This window comes from Triturus cristatus, chromosome 3_1 (genome assembly GCF_964204655.1).
Source record: "Triturus cristatus chromosome 3_1, aTriCri1.1, whole genome shotgun sequence".
Classification (NCBI taxonomy): domain Eukaryota; kingdom Metazoa; phylum Chordata; class Amphibia; order Caudata; family Salamandridae; genus Triturus; species Triturus cristatus.
In genome coordinates, this window is record NC_140583.1 from 234,986,026 (window position 1) to 235,013,858 (window position 27,833).

The window sequence follows — 27,833 nt, forward strand, 5'->3', positions numbered from 1 at the left end:
AGCAGTTAAATTAGTTTAGCTTTTTCAGTGTTGGTTATTGTTTTTTTCTTGTGCTTCCCAAGTAAGACCAACAAATGTATTTACTCCTAAGTCATTGTGATAGGTTAATTTAATGGAGTTTGAGTGAGAATTATAACAGGGTCATTCCCAGATTTATGCCGACCCTCAGGGGGAATAGTCGAACTGATTAAGGGGATTGAGATATGGTTAGGTTGGAGTGGGGGTGTCGATGATAACATGAGTATTTAATGGAGAACATGAGTATGTGACCTTAATATTGTCTAAAAAAATGTAAATTCATACAAATGTTATGTCGAAATATTGTAGTGTCAAAAATATCATGGGACAGAATCTTGCTGATAAGAATATTGTTTTTTAAATATAGTGTATATAATAGTGTTTTTGATTTTTTTTGTTTATGTGTTATAATATTATTATTTTAATGTTAAGCATGTGTAATTATTGTTTTGTATAGTTTATTTTCGGTTTGATTTAGTAATATATTTAAAGATGTTTTTATGGTCTGTTGTCGGGTTCAAAGGAGAATAGGGTGGGGAGTGTTTTCATTTTATTTTATAACTTTTAATTTGTTAATTCAATTATTGATCAAGTAAAATACTGTCTTAGCACATTTTTAATACAAAATGTAAGGAATGGAAAAAAATGGTTTCAAGTTAGTTGGAGAATTACATTATTGATGTTTAATTGTTTTTAATAATGTATACACTATGTATGTGTATGTGTATATTCATTGTATTGTGTTTTAGTTTTTTCTGTAATAATTAAAATTAATTTATAGTATAATTATATATAAATATATACATATATATAATAATTCACCCACGAGCGGATGTGGAACTTGCATCTTCATCAAATACCGACCTCAGCTCGGCCGTAGATAGTGAATCGGAGGGTGAACAACTGCAATCCAATGTGGGATTGGGGTTTCAACGAGCATCTCTTGCTCAGGAAATCAGTTGCATGCGACAAGACCGAAAACAAACCTTGAGGCCTCGTGCCCCCAATGTCCCAGTTACGCAAGCAGCAAAAGCAGGAACAACAAAAAGCGCAGGGCAAGGCGCCGTCAAAACCACAAGTACAAACGGTGGCAACAAAAAATCAAACAGTGGATGGAAACGCAGATAACCAGTACCAATCCAGCCACCAATAAGACTGTGGTCAACCGAACAAACATCAATCTCACACAGGAGGAAACCGACATCCTTGCACTAGGGTTATCATACAGCCCTAAGGCGGACTTCAAATATTCAGAGACGAGGGTTGACATGTACAAGTTCGTGCGGAAATTGAAACTGCGAAAATTCTTTGCCCTTCAAGGTCCAACAAATGCACCTGAGGAACAACCACAGGGTTTGGTTGATGCTGGCAATAAGCATAATAATCTCAGTGCGGGAGATGTGGATTTGATGAGGGATTTACAACAGCTTCAAAATGAGCAAGAAGGAGGCATGGGAGATGTGAGCTGCACACCTCTTAGAAGTTCAATGGCTAAAACTCCCTTCAGAGCTAAATCCACCTTTTATCTCCTCATGTTGAAAGACAATCTGGACTCATTCAGTGAAAAGGTGGCAACAGAATTGAAGAGCCTGTATTCTCTGACAGCCAGGGCACCGAGGAAATACAGTAAACATGACAATCAATATTTCCAACTGATGCAGAAACTAAGAACTAACAATAATGTCATAGTTCGGCAATCGGACAAAGGCAGTAATGTGGTCCTATGGCCCAGGGAACAGTACATGGAAGAAGCCCTTGCTCATCTCAATAATCGTAACTGCTACAAATTGAGTTCTCTCCAAATAATGAATGCAGCACGTCAGGACTGCTACAGCAAGTTATTAGCTTGGAAGTCGGCAGGTTTGATTACAATGGATGAATTTAGGTTTCTTAAAGTTGACCACCCTATTGCTCCAGTTATATATTTCATCCCTAAAATTCATAAAAGAATGGACAGACCCCCTGGTAGACCGATCATCTCAGCCAGGGGTAGCCTGTTGGAGAATGTGTCTAAGTATGCCGACCACTTTCTACAAGAACATGTGAAAAGTCTCCCATCCTATATACAGGACACTGGGGACTTTTTGAGGAAGTTGGTCAATGTTCCATGGAGCCAAGATCTGTTACTCATCTATATGGATGTCACGACTCTTTATACCAGTATTCAACACTTGGATGGGGTCAGGGCCTGTGAATACTATCTGAACCGTAGAGCCATGGGAATGTACTCTCATAATAAGATGTTACTTACAATGATTTCCATGTGTTTAGAGAACAACTACTTCCTCTTCCAACACCAGGTATACCAGCAGACGCGAGGGGTGGCCATGGGGGCTTGCTTTTCTCCGAGTTATGCATGTTTGCATATGGGTTACTGGGAGGAGCGGGTCCTCGTGGCCAAATACCACGCAATCATGGAGTTCAGTATTATCTGTTGGTATAGATTTATTGATGATTTGTTTTTGATATGGCGAGGTGATGAATGTAGTGCCCGACGGTTCCTCAAAGCAATCAACATCAATGATTTGAACCTGTAGTTTACTTTTGAAATCAGTAGTCAGTCAGTTTTCTTTTTAGATGTTGAAATATTTGTTTTCAATAATCAACTACAAACCAGACTACATAGAAAGGGCACTGCGGGGAATACGTTGTTACATGCATTCAGTCATCACCCACAACATTTAATCAACAGTATTCCCTTTGGTGAAATGCTAAGAATGCAACGCATTTGTAGCACGGAGGCTGATTTCTTCAAAGCCCAATGTGACTGCAGGGACCGATTCAGGGAGAGAGGGTATTCTGAGTCTATACTCTCTAGAGCAGTGCTGAAAGTCAATAACATAACCAGAATCATGGCACTGGCACCAAAAGCAAACCCAGTACACAATCCAATAGTTGGTACCACTGAGGATACACAGATTATATTAACATTTAGTGCACAACACAAATCTGTGCGAAAAATCATCAACAATAATTGGGCATTAATCCGTGCTGACCCTGTGTTAGGCAATCAAGTATCGAAGAAACCCAAAATTGCTTTTAGGAAAGCACGCTCAATGAGTAATTTGCTAGTGAGCAGCAGTCCTGAATTGAGTCAGTCTAAATCCTGGTTAACAGCAAGAAAAGGGTTTTTTCGCTGTAATTCTTGTAAAGCATGTAGATATGGAGTGAACTGCAGAACGTATTTGACTCCATTTCTTCCAGAGCCTGTTCCGATCTCCAAATATCTGAACTGTAGGATGGATTTTGCAGTGCATGTGCTGGAGTGCTCCTGTGGCCTGCGGTATGTTGGCAGCACCAAGCTGCAGGTTCACAAGCGGGTACTCCAGCACATGCGAGCAATCACCAATAAGGATTTGACTTACCCGGTTGCACGCCACTTTAAGGAGCGCCACGCCAGTAAACTGGAGACTTTCAGTTACTGGGTGGTGGACTCAATTCCAATGTTGAGAAGCGGAGGCAACCGGGAGGTCGCACTTAGGAGATTGGAAACTGAGTATATTTTAGAGCGAGGACTTTTACACTCATCTATAAACTGGTCATCTATTATTTCTACATTATGTACAGGATTACAGAACTTTAACAAGTTCTAGTTACATGCTGCTGTTTCCCTGTTTTGTAAGTAATACTAAATTTTAACAAGTTTTTACACACACTTTTTGCACATAGGGTTTATCTCTTCTTTTTTTAATAAATTGTATTGTATATTTATTAACAATTGATGTCACGGATGTGACTTCCAGTTATTAATATGCATATTTGCACTAATTAGCACAGTCACTTTATTTCAGCAAGGGTTTCAATAGAAGGGCCCCATTGGGGCCGCATTATGAAACAAGCAACGTGTCTTATTTATGAAAACTAATTGTGAAGGACTATCTCCTTCTCTTTGTTTCAAAGGGAAGGTTTTAAAAACAATTATTATGGTAACATCGAATTGCATTATGCAGCTCAACAAGTTAATTCAAATGACTTACATGCCATATGTTTTTACAATGAACATTTGTTTATTTATTTTTTTAAACAAATTACCCTGTTAAAAAATGAAGTTGTAATTAGCATTAAGCTGGAAATACATAGTATTTATACAGTAATTACAAACTTTGTGGGGCATAGTCATGTGAAGACAGACTATCATTGGACATGTTGCCTGATTGTTTATGTCTATGATTTACTTCTTGTTGCACATGTGACTCACTCAAGTGAATATAATTGGTAAACCCGCTGTGTTGCGCATCATGTGACCAAGGCCTGTGACGGGCTGAAACGCGTAATGGCGGCGGTGGTGTCTTCTATATTTAAATAAATTATTGTATTTTTCACCGCACCTTGGGTCTGCTTCCGTTCTTTGAGGACACTTCTTCAACTTGTGAGACGGAGTTTTCTTATATATAATTACATATAAATATATAATATGAACTTATTGGTGAGTACATTTTAATATTTTATTTTCAATCATAACTATTACTGTTGTGATTTTAATTTACATTTATGTAGCTAAATTATATAATGCAAAAAATATTATACATTTTGCTGTACTCTTTGGAATCTATCTTGCATTTATTTTTTATCAATATTTTGTTGTTTTTCCATTTTAGAAATGGGAATAGTAACTCTTAATCCAGCACTGCTTTTGCTTTCTCTGAAGTGGAAATAGTACATCTGACCCTTCCAAAGTCCAACACTTTCAGCCCGAAGTGAGAATAGTTACTCTGACCCCGCCAAAGTCAAACACGTTGCTTAGGTTGGAGTGGAGATAGTAAAGTCCAACACTTTCCCTACTTTTGCTCAGGGTGGCTTTTTGAATAACAATTTCGACACTTCAAAAAATCCAACACTTTCCCTCCTGTTGCTCAGGTTGCAGTAGGAATAGTAAATATGATGCCTTCTAAGTCCAACACTTTCCCTACTTTTACTTATTTGGAGTGGGAATTGTAAATCTCACCCCTCCAAAGTTCAATGCGTTCCTTACTGTTTCTAAGGCTGAAGTGTGAAGAGTAAATCTGACCTCTCCAAAGCCCACTGTTCTCCTCCTCTTGCTTACATCAGAATAGGGAATAGTAGGTCTCACCCCTCCAAATTCCAACACTTTCCAGAATGTTGCGTACGTTGCGGTGAAAATAGCAAGTCTAACACTTTTTCTACTTTTGCAGAGATTACCGTAGGAGTAGGAAATCTGATCACTCTTAAGTTCAACCCATTTTTAACATATGCTGTTAATGATTTAATTTGATAAGTTATTATGTTTTAATAATGTAAATTTTATTACTTAGTAAAATGTGATAACATCTTTTTTATTTTAATAACTTTATTGTATTTTTTGTATAATTGTAATCTATAGTGTTTTTATTTATTACTAAATACTAGTATTTTTATAGCATTATTCATGCTTTTTTTAATACTTTTATTTATTTACATATTATGTTAATTATTTTGTAACATTAATTTTAACACAGTTACCTATTTTATGACATTAGATTCATCATTCATATTTTTGTTGTCAGTATTTTTGCACTTTATATACAAAGGGCCTGATTAGGATTTCAGGCGGTTGGATCGCCAACAGGCTGTCGATGGCAGTCCGACCACTGACATCCCTTAAGTCCGATCCCCGCATTACAATGCTGGCGGTCAGACCCTCAGCTGTCGGACCACACCTCTGGCCACCTCCATCAGGATCAGAGATCCCAGCGGGGCTGTGGTCGGAGCAGCGTCCTAGCATGACAGTGGTGCCAAGGCGGAACCGCCGTTGAGATTACACAATATCCCTTTCCAACAGCTTTTTCATGGCTGGAATCCTGCCATAAAAAGTTTGTCAGAAAGGGATATGGAGGCCCCAAACAGGGCCCTGTCCATCCAGGGCCACTGTAAAGTGGCCTTGGGGGCACATGTAGTGCCCCCACACACATCCGTGTACCATGTCCAATGAATGATATGGTGCATGGCACAAGGTGCATGGACGTGCAGAAGGCGCTGCACCACGACAGCCTCCCCAGCCGCCCTTCTAAATGGCCGAGCCATGCTTCTGCGGCGGGACCGCCAACTTTCTGACCACCAACCTGGCGGTCATTTCCAAATACGGAGGTCAGACCACCACATGCTCATTGGGCAGTCTCCCGACGCGCTGCAACAGCTGCTGCAAGTCTGACCGCCCGGCATCATAATGATGCCCAAATTATTTAAAGCTGGTATTTGTGTCCTAGATATTTTTTGGTATAATACTTTTTATTCCAAGGTGTAGATGATTATGCTGATTGCTGCATGGAAGACAGGAAAAGTTTGGAGAAAATGTAGAGTATGTAGTCTTACAGCTATAGAGGTCGACCTCGATGCTGGGGAACCAGGTTCGAATCTCGGCAACGATGCTCATCATTCTGTGATTCTGGGCAAATCACTTAATCTCCCCGTGCCTAACAAAAAAAAAATGATTGTGTCCATCTGTAACGAAATGGTGCTCATGTAAAGCGCTCCGATACCCGATGTCTCAGGTCTAGTTCGCACTATATAAAACACTAAAAGAAAAAGGTGAAGGATCTCATAAAAGAGGAGACCATGCAAGAGCAAGTGGAAATAAGGGCGGGCAATGCACAGGATGATAACAAGGAAATATATTTTTTTTTCTCCAAAAAACTGATTGTGTGCCTTGTTACATGAATGAGCTGTGGTTGTTTGACTTTCCTGTTGGTGTGCACCTTCTAAGTTGGCGTGCACCTTGTAGACTGGTGAGCACCATTCGGTGCTGCGTGCCTTATTGATAGTTTGACACTTAGAAAGATGAGGTCCTGTTGTGTTATTTTGTTCTTCATGCTTCTCTAGTTTGCTCAGGTAATGTCAAGAGAAAATGACTCCTTCATTGCAGGCCCTGGGATCAGGTTGGAAAAAAACAGCTTCTCACCAATCTTCTGAAGATCATATGGTTTTCTATGGTCCTTATCTTTTCTGATCGATAGTTCCACAATTTGGCTGGATGAGTTGTTCCAAAGACTGCTCAAGAGTTGGCACATTCCAGTATCATCACAAGTAAACAATTTCACTCAATGATACCCTAACAACTTACAGCCGACAGAATAGCATGATACCAAAACAGAACCTGCATCCTTTATTTCCAACCATCATTTTATACCATGTACTTCACTCACAGAAGGCCCTAACTAGCCCCAGAAGGAACATACCATCACCCACACACATCAAGACACATAGTTTCATAAAAGAGAATCGTGTTCCCCAAATAGAAATGCATCTTTGTATATGAACGTGCTTGAATACTGTTTGTTGTGTGCATGTGTATGTATATATGTATGAGTGCATAGGCATATGAGAATATGTTTGTATATAGGGGACATTGAAAAAAATAGCTCTCCTCTGCACTCTTAAGCACTGTTTATCATTATCTGCCACCTGTTCTTTGCATGCACACCTGCTTCTCCACTCAAATCTTCCCTTTTCCCCTCTTTTACACTCTCAGCACATCCCATCCTTTGTTGCCAGCCATCCTTTGTGTGCATTCCCATTTCTCCACCCGAATCTTCCTTCTTTTCACTCTCTCTGACTCATTCCACTAACTCCAGACTTCCATGGGCTCTCAGAATTACATTTCAAGCTACCCTCAATCTATCGACTCGTCCAACTTACAAGGGTACACCTCATACTTTCCCCATTAATGACCCATACCTAATCTTTACTAATCTACTTTTGTTCAAAACTGGCAGTGAATGATTGGGATTTCTGAGAGCACAGGAATAATCAAATAACAGCAACTCTCTACCCTACTAACACTGCCTTTGGGTTCTGGAGTAGCATGTTTCTCACTGCAGAGTGCTTCAGTGCTTCACTAGAGACAGTATGTGCTATATAAATGCAGTCACATTTACAATTTATTGCCTTGTGGATTATACAAAGTAGTTTAAAGGAAGCCCTTTTAGGAACCAGTAACCAATGGAGAGTCTTTCAGACAGGATGCCCTCCTGTATGATAAGAGATTTTGGGGCACATGCATCAACCAAACCAAAAGCGATTCCCTAATAGCAAGAAATAAGGAATCGTTATTAAGGAATCGCTTTTGAGCATGCATCAACAGATTCGTTGAATTTTAGCGATTCCTTAAAAATCGCTATATTTACCGAATAATCAATAGCGGGGCATGCAAACTCCGATTAGCTATTTGCGAGTTCGGTAATACCGAATTAGCTATTAGCGAATTCGGTATTAGTGAAATCGCAATTGACCGCGTCGCTCCGGGAACGTGCAGATTACATCACCAACCAGGAAATACTGCAGCCCCACCCTCATTGCCTCGACAGAGGAGCAAACAAGAGCTGTGAGTGAAGACTGCCTGTGCAGAGTCAAGCCACACCGACTGTGCAATTCGCAAAACTGATTCATCATGGAGAAGAAAGTGCCATCCAGCGCTGAGTCAGCACGCAAGCGCAAGCGCAAGTTCTCGGACAGGGAGCTGGAGTACCTTATATAGAGGGAGTCAGCAGCAAGCACGATTGCCTTTTCGGTAAGCTGTCCCTCAAGGTGCCTGAGCAGGAGAAGCGGCGCATATGGCTGCGCATCCGGGAGAGGGTGAATGCAGTTGGTGTAACGCCCCGCAGCATCGATGACCTCAAGAAAAGGTGGTACGGCCTGCGGAAGCGTGCCAAGGAGAGGATTGCAGAGAGGCTCTGGGAAGCGAGCAGGACCGGAGGCGGCCCTTCAACAGTACAATCCAATACTGCCCTGGAGGACCTGATGGAAGGGACGATCGAGCGGGAAGCCGTCGTGGGAGTGACCCAGATGGACACGTCCGGCGCAGCCACAAGTGCCCAAGGTAAGATGCATGCCTGTGCCCATACCCAGCATAGCGTAAATCCATTCCCATGCCCCCAGTAGGACCATAGTGTGTATGCAGCTTTGGGCCACACACCTTAACTCTTAACACTAGTGCATCATGGGAGTTGTAGTCTAGTCAGCCCAGTGTGCATGTACAGGCGTAAATACAATTACGGATCACCACATCAGTTGAACATGGAAATAGAGTGTTTATTTAGTGGATCACAGAGGGACATGTACGTGTACAACACTACGGAGGTGTAACTATCCCACTAACCATGCACTGTTTCACACACAGATGCATCTCCTGGGGAATCGGACGACAGCGGCCAGCTGATCATATCTGAGACACCGGTGGATTCCGACATGGAGACAGCGCAGGATGCGCATCCATCACCTCCACCTGCCACCCCACCACCACCAGCAACAGCACCACCAGCACCAGCACCACCAGCACCAGCCACACCAGCTTCAGCAACAACAGCCACTAAAGCGCAGAGGCGCAGGTCCCAAGTAGCGCCCTTGCAGGTGATGGAAACACCCTCCACACAATTGGGACAAAGCCAGCGCCCCATCACACCGCCTGCTGCACCACCTGGACGCGCCAGACTCCAACAGCGGCGCAGGGCTCGGCCAAGTTCTGTCTCCTCAGGCGACCTTGATCTCCCACACACTTCTGCCATCGAGGAGAGGATGCTACGTGTACAGCGCCTGCAGGGACGACACATGGCAACAATTAGCTCTAATATCGTGCGCCTTGCTCGGGAAATGCGTGCCATGAGTACGGCGGTTAGGGACATGTCCACTGTGGTGGCAGAGGGCAATGGGCACCTCAGGGAGGACATCCAAGAGCTCACCCGTGCCATGAGGGAGGGCCATGAGTGCGAGAGGAGGAGGCACCGTCAGCAGTCGTTGCGGTCCGCGGCCTCTACAAAGGCCATCACACGTCTCAGCAACAGCACCGCAGTGTTGGCACGCCGCTCTGTGTCCTTGCAGGTGGACCTTGGGCACTTTTGCGGGGATGTAGCAAAGGCACTAGGGCAGATGACCGCTGCTGTCGAACACCTACAGAGCGGCACATTCAGTGCTGGTGCATTGGGAGGGGAAGATGGCAGTGAGGCTGCCTCGAGTGTCAGCAGTGTGTCAGTGGCAGAGGCCAGCACCAGGCGCCACAGTTCACGGGCCTCCACGGGGACAGGGCGTGGTGAGGCGTCGGAGACACCTGAGCGGAGGCTTGGTGTACGTGGCAAGCGCCACTAGACAGAATTACAGGCCTACCTGACCGTGGTGAGGCAACCATGGTCCTCCCCTTCCTGAGTCTGCACAGCCGTGACTTTAACGCACATTTGTTTTTACTTCTTACATGTGGTGCATTATTTCAATTGCTTGTTATGTTGCACATACCGCAGTGCTAATGTGCATTAAACAGTTGCACCCCCAACAAATTAGTTATGTATCATTCTCACCTGATTCAGAAATGATGTTGCATGATGTATGTCCGCCTCCTATGGCCCTCTGCTGTGTTAGGGACGTGTGCCTGTCGGTGTTGGGCGGGTGGTTGGTCATCCCGGTGGTCCCCATTCCTGTCCACCTCTATGGGTATCCCCCTTCTGGTCGCAATGTTGTGCAGCATTGCACATACGGCAATAATCCGGCAGCAGGTTTCAGGTTTGTATAGCATGGCGCCGCCAGTCTTGTGTAGGATTCGAAAGCGACTCTTCAGAATCCCAAATGTCCTCTCTATTACATTCCTGGTGCTAATGTGTGCTGCGTTGTAGCGTTGCTCCTGTGGGGTTGCTGGATTGATGTATGGGGTGAGTATAAAATCACGCAGGGCGTAAGCACTGTCACCTAGAAGATAGAAGCAAAGACTTAGCAATGGTGAAGTTCATACATGTGTGGTGTTCATGTTGGGAAGCAGGATTTGTACGTACTAAGCAGGAGTCCCTCTCCAAATTCTCCGTTGAGTAGACGCCTGTGGATTCCACTGTTGCGGAATATGTAGGAGTCGTGTGTGCTCCCTGGGAATTGTGTCACTAGGTCCGTTATGATGTGATTGGCATCGCACACAACCTGCACGTTGATTGAGTGGTATGACTTGCGGTTACGGAATATGTACTCATTTGCTGCCGGTGGACATATGGCGATATGCGTACAGTCGATGCATCCAATTACATGGGGGAATTGTGCCACCTGGTAGAATGCCTGTTTGTTGTGGTCCAACTGCTCTGGGGTTGTGGGGAAGCTGATGTGGGAGTGTAGCATTGTCAGCATGGCATCTAGGAATTTCTGGAAGAAGCGTGAGAGTGCGCTTTGCGATACGCCTCCGGCTACCGCAATTACCCCCTGGAGACTTCCTGAGGCCAGTAGGTGCAGGCTGCATAGGACCTGGACGTGCGCAGGGATTGCATTGGTCCGGTGTGTCTGGTGCTGCAGTAATGGTTCCAGGTCTGCAATGAGGCGCATGATCATGGCACGATTGAGTCGATACTTCTCGTACACCTCGTCCTCATTCTGGCCGAGCAAGGTGATGCGCAGTCTGAAAACTCTCTCCTGGACCCTTCTCCTGCGCTGTCCTGCCGCATTGATACGCATCCTCCTTGCAAGCACGTAGAGGGCTGCCATTTTGTGGTAGCCAACAGGGTCTCCTTGGCCACATTTAAGGGGTTGGTGATTACCACAATCAGTTGCACCCGTAGAATCATTTTTTTTTATTCACAAATTATTTTTTTTTACTTTGCCTCCAGGTTCTGATTCCCCTATTTAGCTCATGCTAAATAGCGATTTTTGGGATTTTCGGTATTTGCGACTGTTGTTGCATTGGGTAGCGATTCGTTATTAGCCATTGGCACTTGCCGGGAGCTATTAGTGATTTCGGTGATTGCTAATTCGGTATTTAGCGATTCGGTATTTTTGCATGTTGGTTAATTGCGATTCGGTATTTTACCGGATTTCATTTAACGATTCGTTATTTGGTCACAGTTTTGGTTGATGCATTGGGATTTGTTTTTTTTAAATCGCTAACGGGTGTTATTAGCGATTCAGTATTTTACCGACTGGATTTTGGCTTGATGCATGAGGCTGTTTGTTACATGAATCTTATACAGAGGTATTTGATACAGGAAGTGTGTCAGAGTATGTTCATGGTGAAGAAAGCTGGGTGTTCATTGAAGGCCCAGAGTCCATGTTAATTCCAATATTTCGCACTTCTTCAGAAATATTTGTCTGCTGGTCCAGTTCTCCAGACCAGGCACATATGGGATCATATTCATTCCAACCACCACAGATGAGAATTTTAGTTTTTTAAGTGCTTATTTGAGGTGGGTCCATGTCATCCACTGGTCAATGGCAATAAGACAACTGATAATTTACGTTTACAGCAGAGTTTCCAATGTCCTTGGGGCTTTCCAATTTAAGAATTATATGTGTGTCATTAGCTTAGTTGTAGCAAGTAAGGTTGCAACTGTTGATTGGTAGGTATTTCATTTGACTGTTGGAAAGAAAGGGTGTTATGACAGAACTTGTGTGACTCCCATTTTTTTATTCTGTTTTGATGAGAAGGAGGCATATATATCACGTTTATTCTATTGTGTAGGTAGGATGAGATTAAAGAGAAAGTTGTGCTGTCTACATTAATTTCTTTAGGTCTAAGTATTAAGGTATCATTGGTGAATGGTGTTGGGTGGTGTTGAATGCTGCTGAGGGATTCAGAAGGAACAATGCAGCTTTCTCATTTTTGTTGACTGTGTTTATAAGCTCATTCCCAATGGTGAATAAACCAGATTCAATTCCTTGTTCAGGGCAGAATCCAGTCTTCAAATTTTGAGATCTGAGTGCATGCTGCTCGTTCTATAAGTATGCAAAGGAAGGGTCATTTATTTTTGGTCTATAATTGTAAGGGTCCTGGGTACCGCCCGCCTTTTTTAGAGTGGGGCCGAAGGGGACGGGGAAAGAGAAGAAATCAAAGCCAGGTACATTGGGAACAAGACGAAGCAGTAGGGAACAACACGAGGAGCAAATCGAGGGGACAACAACCAGGGCCCAGCAATCAGAGACCCTAGTGACTAACCTCTCTTCTCTGAATCACACAGAAGTAGAACAACAGGTTTTGGAAAAGGGACTAGGTTTTGTCCCTACAGCACGATTGGATCGTTTTCGTCTGCATTGCGAACTGGAAAACAATTTTAGGAAACTAAAATTAAAATGTTTCTCTGAAAAACAACAGTCTACTAACCCGTCTACAACTCATGATGACACGGGATTGCGCCTGAAATCTACTTTCTTGCCACCTCCACATACTGTCCCAGCAGAATTAATCGCTTTTGAGCAAGCAGTGTTTAACGACATTGAGATTTTTGAAGATACCCGAACCTTTAAAAATATGAGTGCAGCTGAGTTTCAGGCTTTATAAATACTTCAGTCCAATCCCACAGTTGTCTTTAAAGCAGCAGACAAGGGCGGTGGTATGGTTATTCAAGACGCCTCTGCTTATGACAAGGAATGCAGACGCCTTCTTGATGATAGAAACAACTATACCCCCCTATCCACTGATCCTTCCCGTGACAAATTTCTGACATTTGGCAGTATTTTCAGCATTTCTAGGCCACAGCTAGCCAATCTCACTGTAGAACATATTCCAGGACTGCTATCATGTGACGTAATTTAGGAGGGAGTATTGAAGAACATCGACCAATCGAAGTGGCAGCACAAAATTCCCAAGTGCTGATTGGCACAGAGTTATGCAGGTGTTTTCTGAAGGAATTCAATCTCTGATAAGTTGGCATGTGGCACCCACTTTAGAATGGGCTGGACTTAACTTTGCTTTAAAGGTAATTTCAGCACAGCTGGGTGGGATCTAGAAGTCAATATACATAGTCTTGACATTTTCAGAGCACTGTGAAAGGAAGATCAGGGTCTATGACTACCGATGACAACAGCATGGTGTCTATCAGCACCTACACCAAAATTATCCTCTCCTTCTTTCCCTTTCTACTTGTGCTCTTTGACTTGCAGTATGAAGGTAAGATTGCAGGAGAATGGGGTGACGTGTACAGCAGGATGGCAAAACAAAATGCACATACCATGTTCTACTGAGCAGAGAAAAGTGAAACTGGCACTGTATTTAAGTGGGCAAGACTCAGGACTGTAACATATGTACAAGGAGACCGACACTCAACCCCTCTCCAGTCTCTGTGTTCTTGTCACTAGCACCAAAATGTCATGGGCCGTTGTGGACTCTATCTGCAATGGGTGGGTCAGAGGTTCATTGAACACGTTATGTTTATTGAAGTGGATTTTAATAGATGGCAAATATTTGGTGCACCTTAGCAAGAAAGTGGGCAAAATCTCGCAGAGTTTTTATGTAGCTCTGCAGAATTCCGCCAAGTAAAACTCTGCAAGTTACGCCCACCCCTAGCATCTTGTCACCAATCATAATCACGCACAATTTTCCAATCTACAATGACTGCGATGTGTACATCAGAAGCAGGGTAGCAGCACTGAATACTGGCATCTTCAGTTTCCATGGGCAAACAGGAGTCTCCAGTATGTACCTCAAGGTACTGAATTCCCTGTTCCTGGCTTCTAAACAGCTCGGCTCTGCCCCTTCAGTTGCTTCATGCATCACTTCTTCGCCAGCAGCTCCTGTCCTCTCTTTTATTGCACCCCAAGGCAGCTGCTTCCTTCTGGATCCATCTTGCTTCTTGGAAGAAAGGAGGTTGGGTAGAGGTTCACTCTCTAATCCACTCCACCATCTGTGACCAGGAACGTGGTAACCTTGGACCTATCGAAGTGGGATTTGAGGCGATTGATGTGCAGGATCTGTGAAAGGCTGCTGGGGATTTTGAAGTCCACCAGGTAGGTGAAATCCCCCTTGTGTTCTTCCACCTCATAGGGCTCAGACTATTGGTCTTCTAGGACCCTGGGCACTACAGGCTCCATCTCCCACACTATTTTACTAGGATGAAATTCTGCTAGTGAGGCCTTCTGGTCATACCACTGTTTCATAGCCTCCTAACTTCCAGATTCTCCTTTAGATTCTTTCAGAAGCGCTTCACCTGGGTGTGGACGGCCAGCATGTAGCTCATCACATCCGGAGGGGCTTTCTTGGGAACATTCATCCAACCCTCATTTATCATACTGAGAGGCCCTTGGACAAGGTGCCCATATAGAAGTTCAGAGGGGCTGAATCCAACACCCAAAGATGATAAAGTAGTTCAGAGGACTTCAAAATGTATTGAAGTAGACAGGACTAAATGAGCTGTTCTCCAGAGGTCCAAAACTACTAGTAGATGTAATTAGTGAAGAATTAAACAACAGTGCTGGTATAGGAGATCACAGGCGATGGGCTCACAAAATTGCCCCTCTTGGTTTTGCCCGGTCCCACCAGCATAACGGTCAAGAACTCGTCCAGAAAAACAGAGGTTTTCCGGACAAGAACAACTCATTTATTCCTGTCTCCTTCAATAACTTTTGAAGTCCTCTGAATTATTTTATCATCTTTGGCCCCGTGAATTTTCATAATTCAAGAAAGCTTTTTAATATGGAACTGTTCAATTTGAATCCGTACGGAGTTTTGGCCCTTCATGTGATTTCTCATTTGTATTGGTTCCTGGATAAATCATTTAATGTTTTATTACAAATTGCTTGGATGCTCCTAAGTTTATTGTCTTGTACTGATGATGACCTTCTAAGTTCATTTTTGGTCGAAACGCCATTGATGCTTTAATGTGGCCCTCAATGAAGGGGACGCATTATTTTGCTGTGTGCTGTTTCTGTTTATTCACAACCCCTCCCTTGTATATTGTCCCTCAGCCACTTTGTTTGATTAACACTGTATTTTTTTTTTGTACTGTTTGTGTAAAACTATGAGCGCTATTATTGTCTAACTTTGCTAATAATAATAATAAAAAAAACATTTCTACTTCATTGAAATATTGTATATATGGGTATCCTGAGCCCAAATAATATTGGGCTGTCTTATCTTCTCTCTCTACCCATTTATTCCTTATATGTCTCCTTTTTGGGTGCTTTAATTACTTGCGTGTTATACTTGAACCCTTGTTTGGATTCCAGTGCTACTTTGCCCCTGGTTCAGGTAATATGGTTCCCCCTGTTGTATGTAACTAACTTTCTTAAAGTGGCATTTTCAGAATTGTGAATTTTACAATTCTTTGGACACCAAACTCAACCTTCCTACCTGCTCCCAATTAAAGGTATCATGTATTAAATGTAAAGCATTAACCCAATGTTATCCTAAGGGAGAGGCAGGCCTTGCAGTAGTGAAAATGAATTTAAGAGCTTTTTACTACCAGGACATGTAAAACTTAAAAGTAAATGTCCAGCGTTTTAAATACACTGTACCTGTTGAGGGCCTACCCTACAAGTGACTTTTTTGCATGAAAAAAAGGCTTGGGCCTGGCAAAAGGTTTACTTTGTCAGGTCGGATTGGCAGTTTAAAGCTGCACACAGAGGCTGCAATGGCAGCCCTGAGACATTTTTAAAAGGCTACTTAGCTGGGTGGCACAATTAGTGCTGCCGGGCCGCTAGTAGCACTTCATTTACAGGCCCTGGTTACAAGTAGTACCACTTTAGTAGGCACTTACAAGTAAATTAAATGTGCCAATTGGATGTATGGCAGTGTTGCCATGTTTAAGGGAGAGGGTACACAAACTTTAGCAATGGTTAGCAGTGATAGAGTGAGCAGAGTCCCTAAAGCCAGCAAAAACAATGTCAGTTAAAACAGGAGGTTGGAAGGAAAAGGTTGGGGGAAGCCCATGCCAAGGATGTCAGGTCCAACACCTTGCCTGCAGAAGTATTGTGGAAAAAGACAAGAGTTTGTGCACTCACCATAATAAATTCCAAAAATTGCTGCTGATCCAGCCATGGCACCCAGCATCTGCGCACATACATACAATGGGAATTTACACCAGGGCATCCTCCCAGTTGCACACATGGCAAAGGAAATGGCAGGGTTTACATGTCCACCTGAAAAATAAATTATAATGATGAGTGTGTTTATTACCAGACACAAAATTTCATAAATAACTGGAACTGCACCAACTTAAACTTGGGAAACTCATGATTTGATCTCCTCTTGCTGAGCTGAATATGTTTAGCAGTAAGTAATTCAAAATCAACCATGTAGCAATGCTAAGTGTATGCCGCCTAATACAGGAGATACACAATAATTCCAAACTTAAATAGAATACATTAGTTGTTATTCAAATTAGTAGGCATTGAAACTTTTCCCTAACAAGAGAACTGCTCTTGTTAAAAAATAAGGAAAATGTCTTAGGTTACCTAGTATTCCTACCAATGTGTATATCATCATATTAATGCTAATATTTCAGTTTTTAGGACCAGGTTATGACAATAAAGTTGTTAAAGAGACTTATTAATTGCAATATACTTAAAGTAGGCTTTCAGTCCTCCTCTTTCAACCATTGTGTTTTTCGACCAGCCTCCATCAATTATTGGCTTGAGACTTAAGCCAATCTCATCTTGGCACAGCCATAGTAGTATTTGTCTCTCACCAGATGCTATTGGCTAATAGGTTGTAGCTTTTGATCTCCTGTGGAGTGTTTGTACTGAACAGCATAAAGGACTTTTATTCACAAAAATAGGACTCTCTTTTTGACTCCTCTTGTCTGCCCCTTCCACATTTCCCTCTTGCTTCCACTTCTTCTGGCTCCCTCCTGCCCACCCTCTTTCCATGTCTGCCTCTTCTGTTTCTCTTACCAGCTCCTCTCATTTTTCTTTCCCGTTACTCTCTCTTTTTTCCTGATGTTTTCTACTTATTCTTACTGCCTGCTTCCCCCTTTCCTCCCTCTCACCCGCTGCCAATTGTGTCCTGTGTGCTCCTCATTCCTACTACCCACCCTTCCTTCTTGGTGGTTATTCATTAGTGCCAACAGACCTTGTCTAGAAATAAAAGGATGTCACTGATGATGCCCCCACTTGCATTCTATACAGTTTTCATAAATGTAGAGAAGGACTATAATGAAGGTTCTCTTGCCATCCGATCTTTGATTAACTAAAGCATGACACTAGTGAAGGCAAGGCAGCTTTTTATATATGCATCAATGTAATTATGCTACATGTCAATACATTAAACCTGGACCTATTGGCTCTACCAATGTATGTTAGTATAGGGACAGAAACGCTTATTTCTTTTCTAGTTGTCTGTGATAGCTCAAGCCAAGAGCCAGTATTCTGTGGTCTAACAGGTACGTATACTGGCATGTGTCTGATCATGGGCAACATTTTTCTGTTGTGTGTATCTTTTTGCTCAAGGCAAACATTTAATAAACAGTGCTCACAGTCAGTCAACAAAAATGGGTGTCATGCATGATGTGTAGTCTCTATTGATTTAATATCAACCACCTCTTCATATGATACTGGGTACCCAACATGTTCAATTGTAGAGACCATGAATCAAACATATAGAAATTTACCAGATGGCTACTACTGACTAAACAGTATAATCAATAGAAAGACAGCACAGAAGCTCTGTCAGATCTAACAAAGGAGGTCAAGGCCCAAATCACCAGGTAGTGTACCAAGCATTTACAATGCAATGGTCTCGGCATTGGTAAAGTTAGAGCTCTTGGCATTGCCCATGACAGTATTTTTGTTTATGTTTTTGTTTTTAAAACATTTAACCCCTTCCATGCTCATGACGGAACGGTTCCGTCATGAGCCACGGTTGAGCTGTGCTCATGACGGAACCGTTCCGTCATGGCCCCGCCCGCGCTCGAACCCTTCAGCACCGCGGCGGAATTCGCCCAGCGCTGAAGGGGTTAAAGAAACGGCATTGTTATTTACAATGTCAATAGCTTAATCACTCTCCAATGCGAGACCTATTGCATTTGCACCCACACACAGATTAAGTTATTGACATTGTAAATAACAATGCCGTTTCTTTACATGTTTTAAAAACATAAACAAAAATAATGTCATGAGCAATTCCAATAGCTCTAACTTTAACAATGGCGAGACAGTTGCATTGTAAATGCTTGTTATAATGATCCCCACAATGCAGAGAAAAAAACTTGGATTGGAGCAGTTCATCATGCATGCATGGGAAGCTTGGCAGGGCAGAGGGAATTGACTCTGTTCTGTACCAGTGATTTGGGCAGTTTCTGAGTACACATAATCCCTGTATTTACAAAATTGTAACATGGTTTTTATGCGTGTCATGTCCTCTGCTATGACCTGTCATTAAGGGTGCAAGGCTGTTGTCCTGGGTTTGCATTTAAAAACTTTTTAATTGCATTCTGGGAGTTGTAGTCCTAGATCAGTTCACTGGATACAAGTGACTGCACAAACTTGGAAACGGTGATTTGTAAAAGAAAAGCCCTGGACTGCAGCAGCACGCCCTTGAATATACCCAGTCACTCGGTATCCTTAATTTCCACATCTTTCCCGCTGGCCCCATGTCCGGTGTGTGACTTTCAGCCATCCCGCGCTTTTCACTTCAGGCAATACAAAGAAGCATGCGTTGGTGCAGTTGTGTACCGGAACGGAAGTGGCTGATGGACACCATGTGAAGGGGGTGGCGGGGTTGGGGTGGGGACAGTGGTGCTGGAATAATCTTCAGAGTGGCTGTGCTGTCATCAATGTTATGTCAATCTGGGTAAATCATTTAATCTCCCCAAACCCATTGACGGTGCATGGATACCCTCACGGGTGACAAGCCGCACTATATAAATCCACAAATGAATTATTTATTGAAATTACTTGGTTTGTGGTAAAAACAAAATGCTGCATGAAGGAGACGTGTAGTAAAAGAACCACGTTCATTCAGCAGGAGAACGGTAGGGTAATAATAGGCGTCCGGTGATTCTTCTCACACTGTCCCAATTTCGATAGAAATGCCCTCTTTAAATGCACAATCAATGTGGTCAAGTATGCAGTTTTACTTCTCATCCTATATAACACACAAATACCGTGTGGAAATGTGCTTCCTGTGCATAATTATCTCAGAAGTAAAGAGTCTTGCTTTGTTTTGACCCTATTCCAATCTTTGTTTTCATCACACTTCAAAATTAGAAAAAATATCCCTCATTTTAAACTTTATATTTTCTAGTATTTGACTCGATGTTTCTGCAAAAGTTATTTGCTCTTTACCTGCTCCTGATCTATTTTGAAATATTTGCAAAATGCATTTACAAGTATACAAACAAATGTGCAGATTTTGTTGTGTGATAGGAAAAATTGATACAATGCAGCCTTCTCCTTTCACACTTTGCACCCCAGAAGGTTTGTCACTTAGTTGCAAAATTCACTCACTGCAGTAAGAGAAACGCACATACCAGTGGCAATGTTAAATAAAAAAGAATAAACAGCAGTTTGTGAGGAGACATTGCCTGACATTTTACATGTTTCTTTGAATGCACAGCAAATGTTACATGATTAATTCACCATGCAAAGCCAGGCCTCTCTATTAATCATTCACCTCAATCAAGTGTTACAAGGTTATTCTGAGGGGCAGTTGGCGACTGCCAGCCCTACCCTTGTATGCTGCTTCTGCCCTGTTCCAAGATGTGTTCTCCTTCCCCTGTGGCCCACCAAAGCCCTCCCTACCCTGCCACACCGCCCTCCCCATGCCACCCACAGGAAGAACCCTCGCCACACCGCCCTCCCCATGCCACCCACAGCAAGAACAGCCTCAGCCTACCCAGTCACTTTTAATGCTGTGCCTTCACAGTCTCAGCTGTTGGTTTTGTAACCAGTTCTGTGGGGTCTGTAAGAGAGCATCGCGGGCTCGCACCCTCCCTTCACCCGCTCCCCCTCCTCCGTGTGCGCCCCCCACCCTGCCGTCTCAGACGTGTATTCTCAGAATGCCTCGGTGCTGCCATTTCTGAGAAGAGCCGTCCTGCGGCGTGTGTTAATATGCGGCTGTGCTTGTGTGGGAAATCTCGGCGCGCCTCGCGTCCTCTGTCTCTTGGTCTGCACACTTGTGCTCGTGGCAGCTTCTGTCTCTGTGTACATCCCTGGCGACGGGTTGTGTGACCAGGAGTGTTATGTGTACCTTCTTGCACATGCGTCATTATTACGCGTCTCTGTACCTTTCTGCAAACGTTTGTGTGAGCAAGTGTGTATGTCCATGCCGTCCGGTGAATGTTTGGGCCAGCGTGGAAGGGGGCGTCTTTCATAATATTTGTGTGTACGTTTTGTGTGCCTTCTGGCATATAGTTAAGAACGCTTATATATATTTGATTAATTTTAGTTCACCGTTGAGACACCGTTGAACAAGGCAGAGCAAAAGGCACACCACTGCCTTTCTCCGAGGTCAAGAAGAAATGCCTCGGAGAAAGGCAGCGGCATTTTCGGATTCTGGGGCGTGTTTGTCTTTTCTCTCCTCCAGCTAATGGCTGGAGGAGAGAAAAGACAATAATTAGACTTTCTGAAAAAAACACGCCCCCCGATCCGAAAAGGACGGGGCCTAAACGGAATGACGGACCTCTTCTCCAATGGCTGGCCAGCATTCAAGAGGCCAGCCAATGGAGAACAGGGGAGAAGAGGGGCGGGTTCAAGCCCCTCTTCTCCAAAACATTAAATCTCTCGACTCCCGGTTCTACCTTCGGCAGACCGGATGGTCCCGAGACCTAAAAAGGAGGTCACAACATATTCAGTAGATGCTACTAAAATGGGGAACACTGAAAGTAAACTGTGCACTCCTAAAATATGTGAAAACACTAATCATTCATCTTTTAAGACAAGCCTTAAATCAATACATAGTTGATTATAGTAGCACAACCCTCTTGTACTAGGCCTTTTCTGATTCACTTTTCATATGTGGCTGTAGCTGTAAATGCTAAAAAGGTTTCTCACAAAAATTGATTGATAACACTGACTTTGTGATGCGTGTTGATCATAAGCTAGACTATTGTAATATTAATGCATTTACAATTGGAGATTTACTTTGAGAGGGGAAAGGGAGGAAACTATGGTTTTTGACTCATGTGAAGAACTACAGATGGTCAAGACACTCCTTAACCTAGGAAAATATTGAATATTGACTATTACGCAGTCTTGTCACCAATTCAAAGTTGTGCAGGTGGCAGAAACCTCAGCCCTGCTTATGATATAGCCATTGATTTAATGTTTGTGTGCAAAATGTATTAGTCAGCGTTCTATAACTTCTGAATAATCAAGCCTCAAAGATGTCAATTCTGGATACAATTATCCTTGTCCAAAATACACTAGTCATTTTAGAAATAGTTCTCCCAGTAGGTCTCGCTCCAGTGTGTGTATGAATTCCTTAAAACCAGTCTAAGAGGTATTTCATGTGAACTCATCTAACTATCATCCTGTCAGGCCAAGAAGATAACTGCATCATTCCAAATTGATCCAACACTGTTGGTTAGTCTTCAAAGGACAGTGACTGAGCCTGCCAACTGATAAAAAAAAGCAGGTTGAAAAAAGGTGAAACAGCCCAATAAGAAAAGGAGTACGGTGCAAAAGCAAATCATTTCCAGGCTGAAAAGTATTAGGACCAGGCGTGTTAAGTTCTAAAATCCTACCTCTGCCACTCAGGGTCAGTGGACATCACCATTTGGATCATGGGCTGGACTCCAGGTGGTTGCCAGGCCCATGCAAACAAAGCTCGGTTAGTCCTTCAGTGTTGCGTTACTGTTCAATGTCCAATTCCAAAGCGGGATTTTCTTTTTGAAAATAAAATAAAACAATGCGCTCTCACCATGGGAGTTTCCTCCAATGTTTCAGTGCCCCTTATCACTAGCGTTTTTTTGGTGGAGACGGGCATTATTAATGTCCTCATATTGCCACTGGGCCATCTGAGAAGTTCGACCATAGTGGAGATTGAGTTGTCTCGATCGTCATCAAACTATGATCTGCATGATTCAAAAGCAGGCTGACCATAACTTTTGTAGGGAGGGTCCTCCATCATCGTTGTGACAGTTACCTCTCCACCAACATTTAAATTTGAACCTAGGGGGTCATTAGGATGGCAGGTGGACTACAGTCCACCCGCCACCCAAGCGGTAACGGGACAGCCCACCGCCCGTGCGGCAGTCCCGCACCCCTCATAATGATGCGACAGCCATTGCGGCGGTCAAATCTGGCAATTTAACATTGCGGCGGGTGCTGCTGTCTGCAGCACCCGCTGCAATGTCCAATGGCCATGTTGTGCATTTCCATGTGCAACGTGGCAGGCACCGCGTGGTGTCTGCCACCTTGTGCATTGATATGGAGGGGCCAGTGCACAAGTGCCCCCCCGAGGGGGCCTCCGCCAGCCTTTCCATGACAGTTCCACAGCACCAGCATCATGATCGGGCTTGTGGTGCCTTTGAGGCACCGCCCCCATAACCAAAGCCATATCCATACCGCCAAGCAATCATTACGATTGCCTGCGTCAGAAGCGTGGCAGGCGGTCTTCGCGCCCGCCACGCTTGCCGAACGTTTTCCCCCGCCATCCTGATCTGGCAGGGTAAAAGGTCATGCAGATACCTCCGCCATTGTAATCGGGCTGCTAATTATTGAAGTGCAAATGCTGACACCGATAATAATGTGCTTAAGATCTGCAGTGGAATTAAAAGGGTCATGGAATAATCTTTTCTGTTCTTGGGAGAATGAAACTGGGTGCAGAATTAGAACGGTGCTCATTGGTTACAGTGTATGGACCAAAATTATTATTAGAACTGTTCAGTTATGACAGGCCTATTACACCGGACTACCTACTCTGAAATCTCTAGGTTCAAAGTAAGATATACCTATAACAAATGCACAGGTGAAGCATTTGGCTGCTAGCCTTCTAGGTTGCCGCATGACGTTGATATGTATTTTGCGAGTAGATGTGTTACAACAAATGGCAGATAATAAGAAACAAATCTATAGCTCTGTGAAAGGTGTCTTAAAGGGGTCATTTGGTGAATGATGTCAGAAGAGATACCAAAACCTAAGATTTCATCATCTAAGAAATTGAGATCCTAAAATGCTTATTGTTGATGATTGTTAGCAAGGGCTGTGAAGAAGAATGGGTGGGACAGGACAATACATGGGGAAAGTAGCAAAAATGTGGATTTTTGGAGGTCTGTTTAGACTCTAACAACATCTGCTCAACATGGGCATGTCTATGAAGTGAAAGTAAGATATACTATATGTCTATGAAGTAACATATGCTTTGCAATGTTGGATCAAGTAGGTACAACCTTTGGCCTTGCCCAACATCCATGTTTCTGTCTTTCACTTTAAACTGCCTTCTGATCCAAGCCTGCGTTCTCTGTCTTTAGTTGAAGTGATGTGTCATGGCATTCCCAGCTGTTCATTTGTTAATGAATGATGTAATAACATCATCTTTTCTCCTCACTGAACTCACATCTGTCCACACAACGGGCTACTCAGATTTTTTTTTCGAGCCCTGATGGAAGACTACTTGCGGAATCGCATTTTTTGATTTTTAAACATATTTTATTGCTTTTGTACATGTAGTTTGCACTTCAGCTATTTCCTTTTTTTTTTTTTTTTTTTTTTTTTTTATTCATCATCATCAAGAATTATATTTATTTAATGATACATTTCATTATGCAGTTTCGTCAAAAAGAAGAAAATAAAAACACAAAAAATTAAAAGTAAGAAAAACAAAACATGACAAGAAAGAAAGTATGGAGGGCTAGCCGATTGCCCCCAATCAGAAACGGAGAGTGCCAATATTTTAATCTTTTTCAAGCCTCTCTTTCCAGTTGGCAATAGGGGCCCATATCCGATTCCCCATTTGTCTTGTCTTCCATCCTTTTTTATCGTACAAGGCTTTTTCTAATGCATATACCGCTAATAATCGTGATAGCCATTGTTGGAACGTTGGCGGATTTGGATCTTTCCACATTGTTGCGACACAAAGTCGACTCAGAATCATCGCTATATATATAAACTCAAATTGGGGTATTTCTACTCCATCCCTAGTTACCCCCAGAACCATGACTTCGCTAGTTATAGTAATTTTGATCCCTAGTGCTCTATCCAAAAATTGCTCTATTGAGTTCTTAAACAAATCCAAGGCGGGGCATGCAGCAAACATATGTATAGTATCTGCCTGTGTTGCCTGACATCTTGGGCAAACCACTCCCGTCGTTCCACCCCATTGAGCAATTCTATGTGGAGTGTAATAGAGCTCGAACATGGTCTTGTATTGCTGGACTTGTAGGGTGGCTACTCTTAACACTGAATTTAATAACTTGAAAGCTTTTTCAACCTCATTCCCAGATAAATTCAATTTTATATTCCATTTTTCTATAACCTTTGCACTATCGTCCTCCTTGTGCCTGGTCAGTTCCCCGTATACCTGGGATATTGAGCAGCCCTTCTTATCTCTTAAGATTTCCATGATTTCTACTCTCCGATAGTTGATATCCCCTCCCTGTTTTTTTAACAAAGCTGATCTTATTTGAAGGTATTTGAAAAACTCCCTACGGTCTAAGCTATATAGCTGCTGTGCTTGATCGAATGTTATGAGACCTGTTGCACCCATAAGGTCGCCGATCGTTTTTACCCCCATCATATCCCACCTCCTCATAACTGGATCGTGAAAGACCTCTGGCAATAGCTGATTATTAAATAACGGGGTGTAATAATTCATCCTCCCCATTTTCATTTTCTTCCTGGCAGTTGACCATACAGCCATTGCCGCGCCTAGAGTCTTGAACTTGACTTTTTTGTAATAGCTACCTTCATTAAACGAGAGAAGCCACTTATTAGAGTCCTTGATCAATAGCTCATATATATCAGGGACGCTCTCTCCTACTCTCCACCGATCCTCCATACTTCCACCCACTAATCCTCTGATATATTGCAGGACAGTCGCCCAATAATAAGCCCTATAATCAGGTGCCGCCAGGCCCCCTCGCTCTCTCGGTAACGACAGAAATTTCAATGCTCGCCGTGTTTTGCCTTTGGCCCAGATAAAACGATTTGTGAGTCCTTCTATTTCACAGAACCAACTGTTATTAAATTTTAGTGGGATGGTGCGGAACAGATATAGTACTTTGGGCAAAAAGATCATTTTTACTAAATTGCATCTGCCAATTATTGTTAAGTGTAGATTATTTAGTCTATCTAAGTCCCCTTTAGCCTTTTTTATAACCGGCCCCAAATTCATTTCCACTACCTTCGAGAGATCTGAAGTTATTGTTATCCCTAGATAAGTAGCTGAGTCTGTAATTCTTTGATCCACCATCGTTACCTTTTTATTAATTACTATTTGAGTTTTGCTCTGGTTTAATTTATACCCCGAGAGCGCCCCGTAAACCGTTGCTTCCCTTTCTATTTCTAGCAGCGCTGCAGCCGGGTCCGTAGATGTTATGGCTAGGTCGTCAGCATACCCTAAAATTTTTGTTTCAAATCCATTCAAGACAACAGGTTTGATATTTTCATTTAACTCAATCTTTCTTATGAAAGCATCTATATAGAAGGCAAAGAGTAGCGGGGAGCAGGGGCACCCTTGCCTGGTGCCCCGTCCAATCTTTATTATCTCGCTCTGCTCTCTCATAATCCTTAATCTTATCGTGGGATTCTTATATAGAGCTCTCAAAGCCCCAATACAAACATCTCCTATGTTTGCCTTCCCTAAAGCCGCCCAAAGGAAGCCCCACGAGACCCTATCAAACGCTTTTTCAGCATCTAACAAAATTAAGGCCATAGGGTCTCGTGAGGCTGCCGTCCCGTCAAACAATGCACACACCCTTCTAATATGGTCCGCTGTGCCCCTTCCTGGGATGAACCCATGCTGTCGGGGAGAAATAATCTTGCCTATGACTGCACTAAGGCGATTAGCTAATATCTTAGAGTAAACCTTAGTGTCACTGTTCATCAGGCTTATGGGTCTATATGACCCGGGGTCGGTTGAAATTTTGTTCTTTTTTAGGAATACCACCATAGTTGCTTCCCCCCATGATTCAGGAGGTATCTCCCCTCTTTGTGTAGCTACCATTAGTTGATAAAGATCCTCTTCTATGCTAGGGAGGAATTTTTTATAAAATTCGAGCGGTATAAGATCAGGACCCACAGCTTTCCCGGCAGGTAAATCCTTAATTGCTGCCCGTACCTCTTCTATCGAGAAATTAGTCTCCAACTCCGCTCTATCCTCCATTGTTATTTTCTCTACTAGCGCGCTTTCTAAGTATTTCTCTATTTCACCATCTGCAGCGCCACTTTCAGGATTATATAAATTCTGGTAAAACTCTTGGAAAACAGAGCATATCCCCCTTGGTGTTGTCGCCGCTATCCCTGCCACGGAATTAACCTGTAAAATTTCTCCTTTAGTGGCCGCCTGTCGTGTCCTAATAGCTAAGATACGCCCTATCTGTTCGCTGAATTCATATTGGTCCTGTTTCCACGCCATATATTTCCCAGCCGCTTTGACTGCAAGCGACTCACTCACTGCTGCCTTTGCTATTGCCACCCTTTGTAATATTCCAGCGACCTCTTGCCTGGCCTCTATTGCTTTAATTAATTCTTCTTCGACAGCAGCGACTGATCTCTGTTTTCCCTCCATTTCTTCTTTCTCTAGTTTATTTCGTTTTAATGTAAAGCTGATAGTCTCCCCCCTTATGCCCGCCTTCATAGCATCCCAAACTATTCTGGGGGAAGCAGATCCTCTGTTTACCTTTAAATATTCTTTTAGCCAGCTATCCATCTGGGTAACATACTTAGGATCAAACAACAGAGCTCTCTCGAAGGTCCAGCTAGATCTCTCTTTTTGTTGATTTGAGATAGCAATATCTAATATCAAAGGGCTATGGTCTGATACCACCCGTGGCAATTTTCTAACCTTAGAGATCGTCGTCAATACTGCTGATACCAGAAAATAGTCCAATCTAGCTAAAGATTTGTGTGGCGCAGAATAATAGGTGCTTCCCCCTCCCCCAGTATTTTGCTGTTCCCATATATCCGTCAGCCCGTTATCCTGCATCATCTGTATTAGTGCCCTATGGCTTTTCTTTTTTCGACCTGTAAATCTAATTGGATCATTTTTCCACAGA

The 27,833-nt window shown here is 43.0% G+C and overlaps 1 protein-coding gene across 1 annotated transcript in view; it reads right to left on the reverse strand.

The window, feature by feature from the left end:
- The window catches only part of AQP9 (aquaporin 9), a 251,486-nt gene that overhangs the window by 108,810 nt on the left and 114,843 nt on the right, over positions 1-27,833 (reverse strand). The window contains exon 3 of the mRNA XM_085643756.1: positions 16,681-16,818. Coding sequence (XP_085499882.1) covers positions 16,681-16,818 — 138 coding nt within the window. The remainder of the gene's footprint in view (positions 1-16,680; positions 16,819-27,833) is intronic.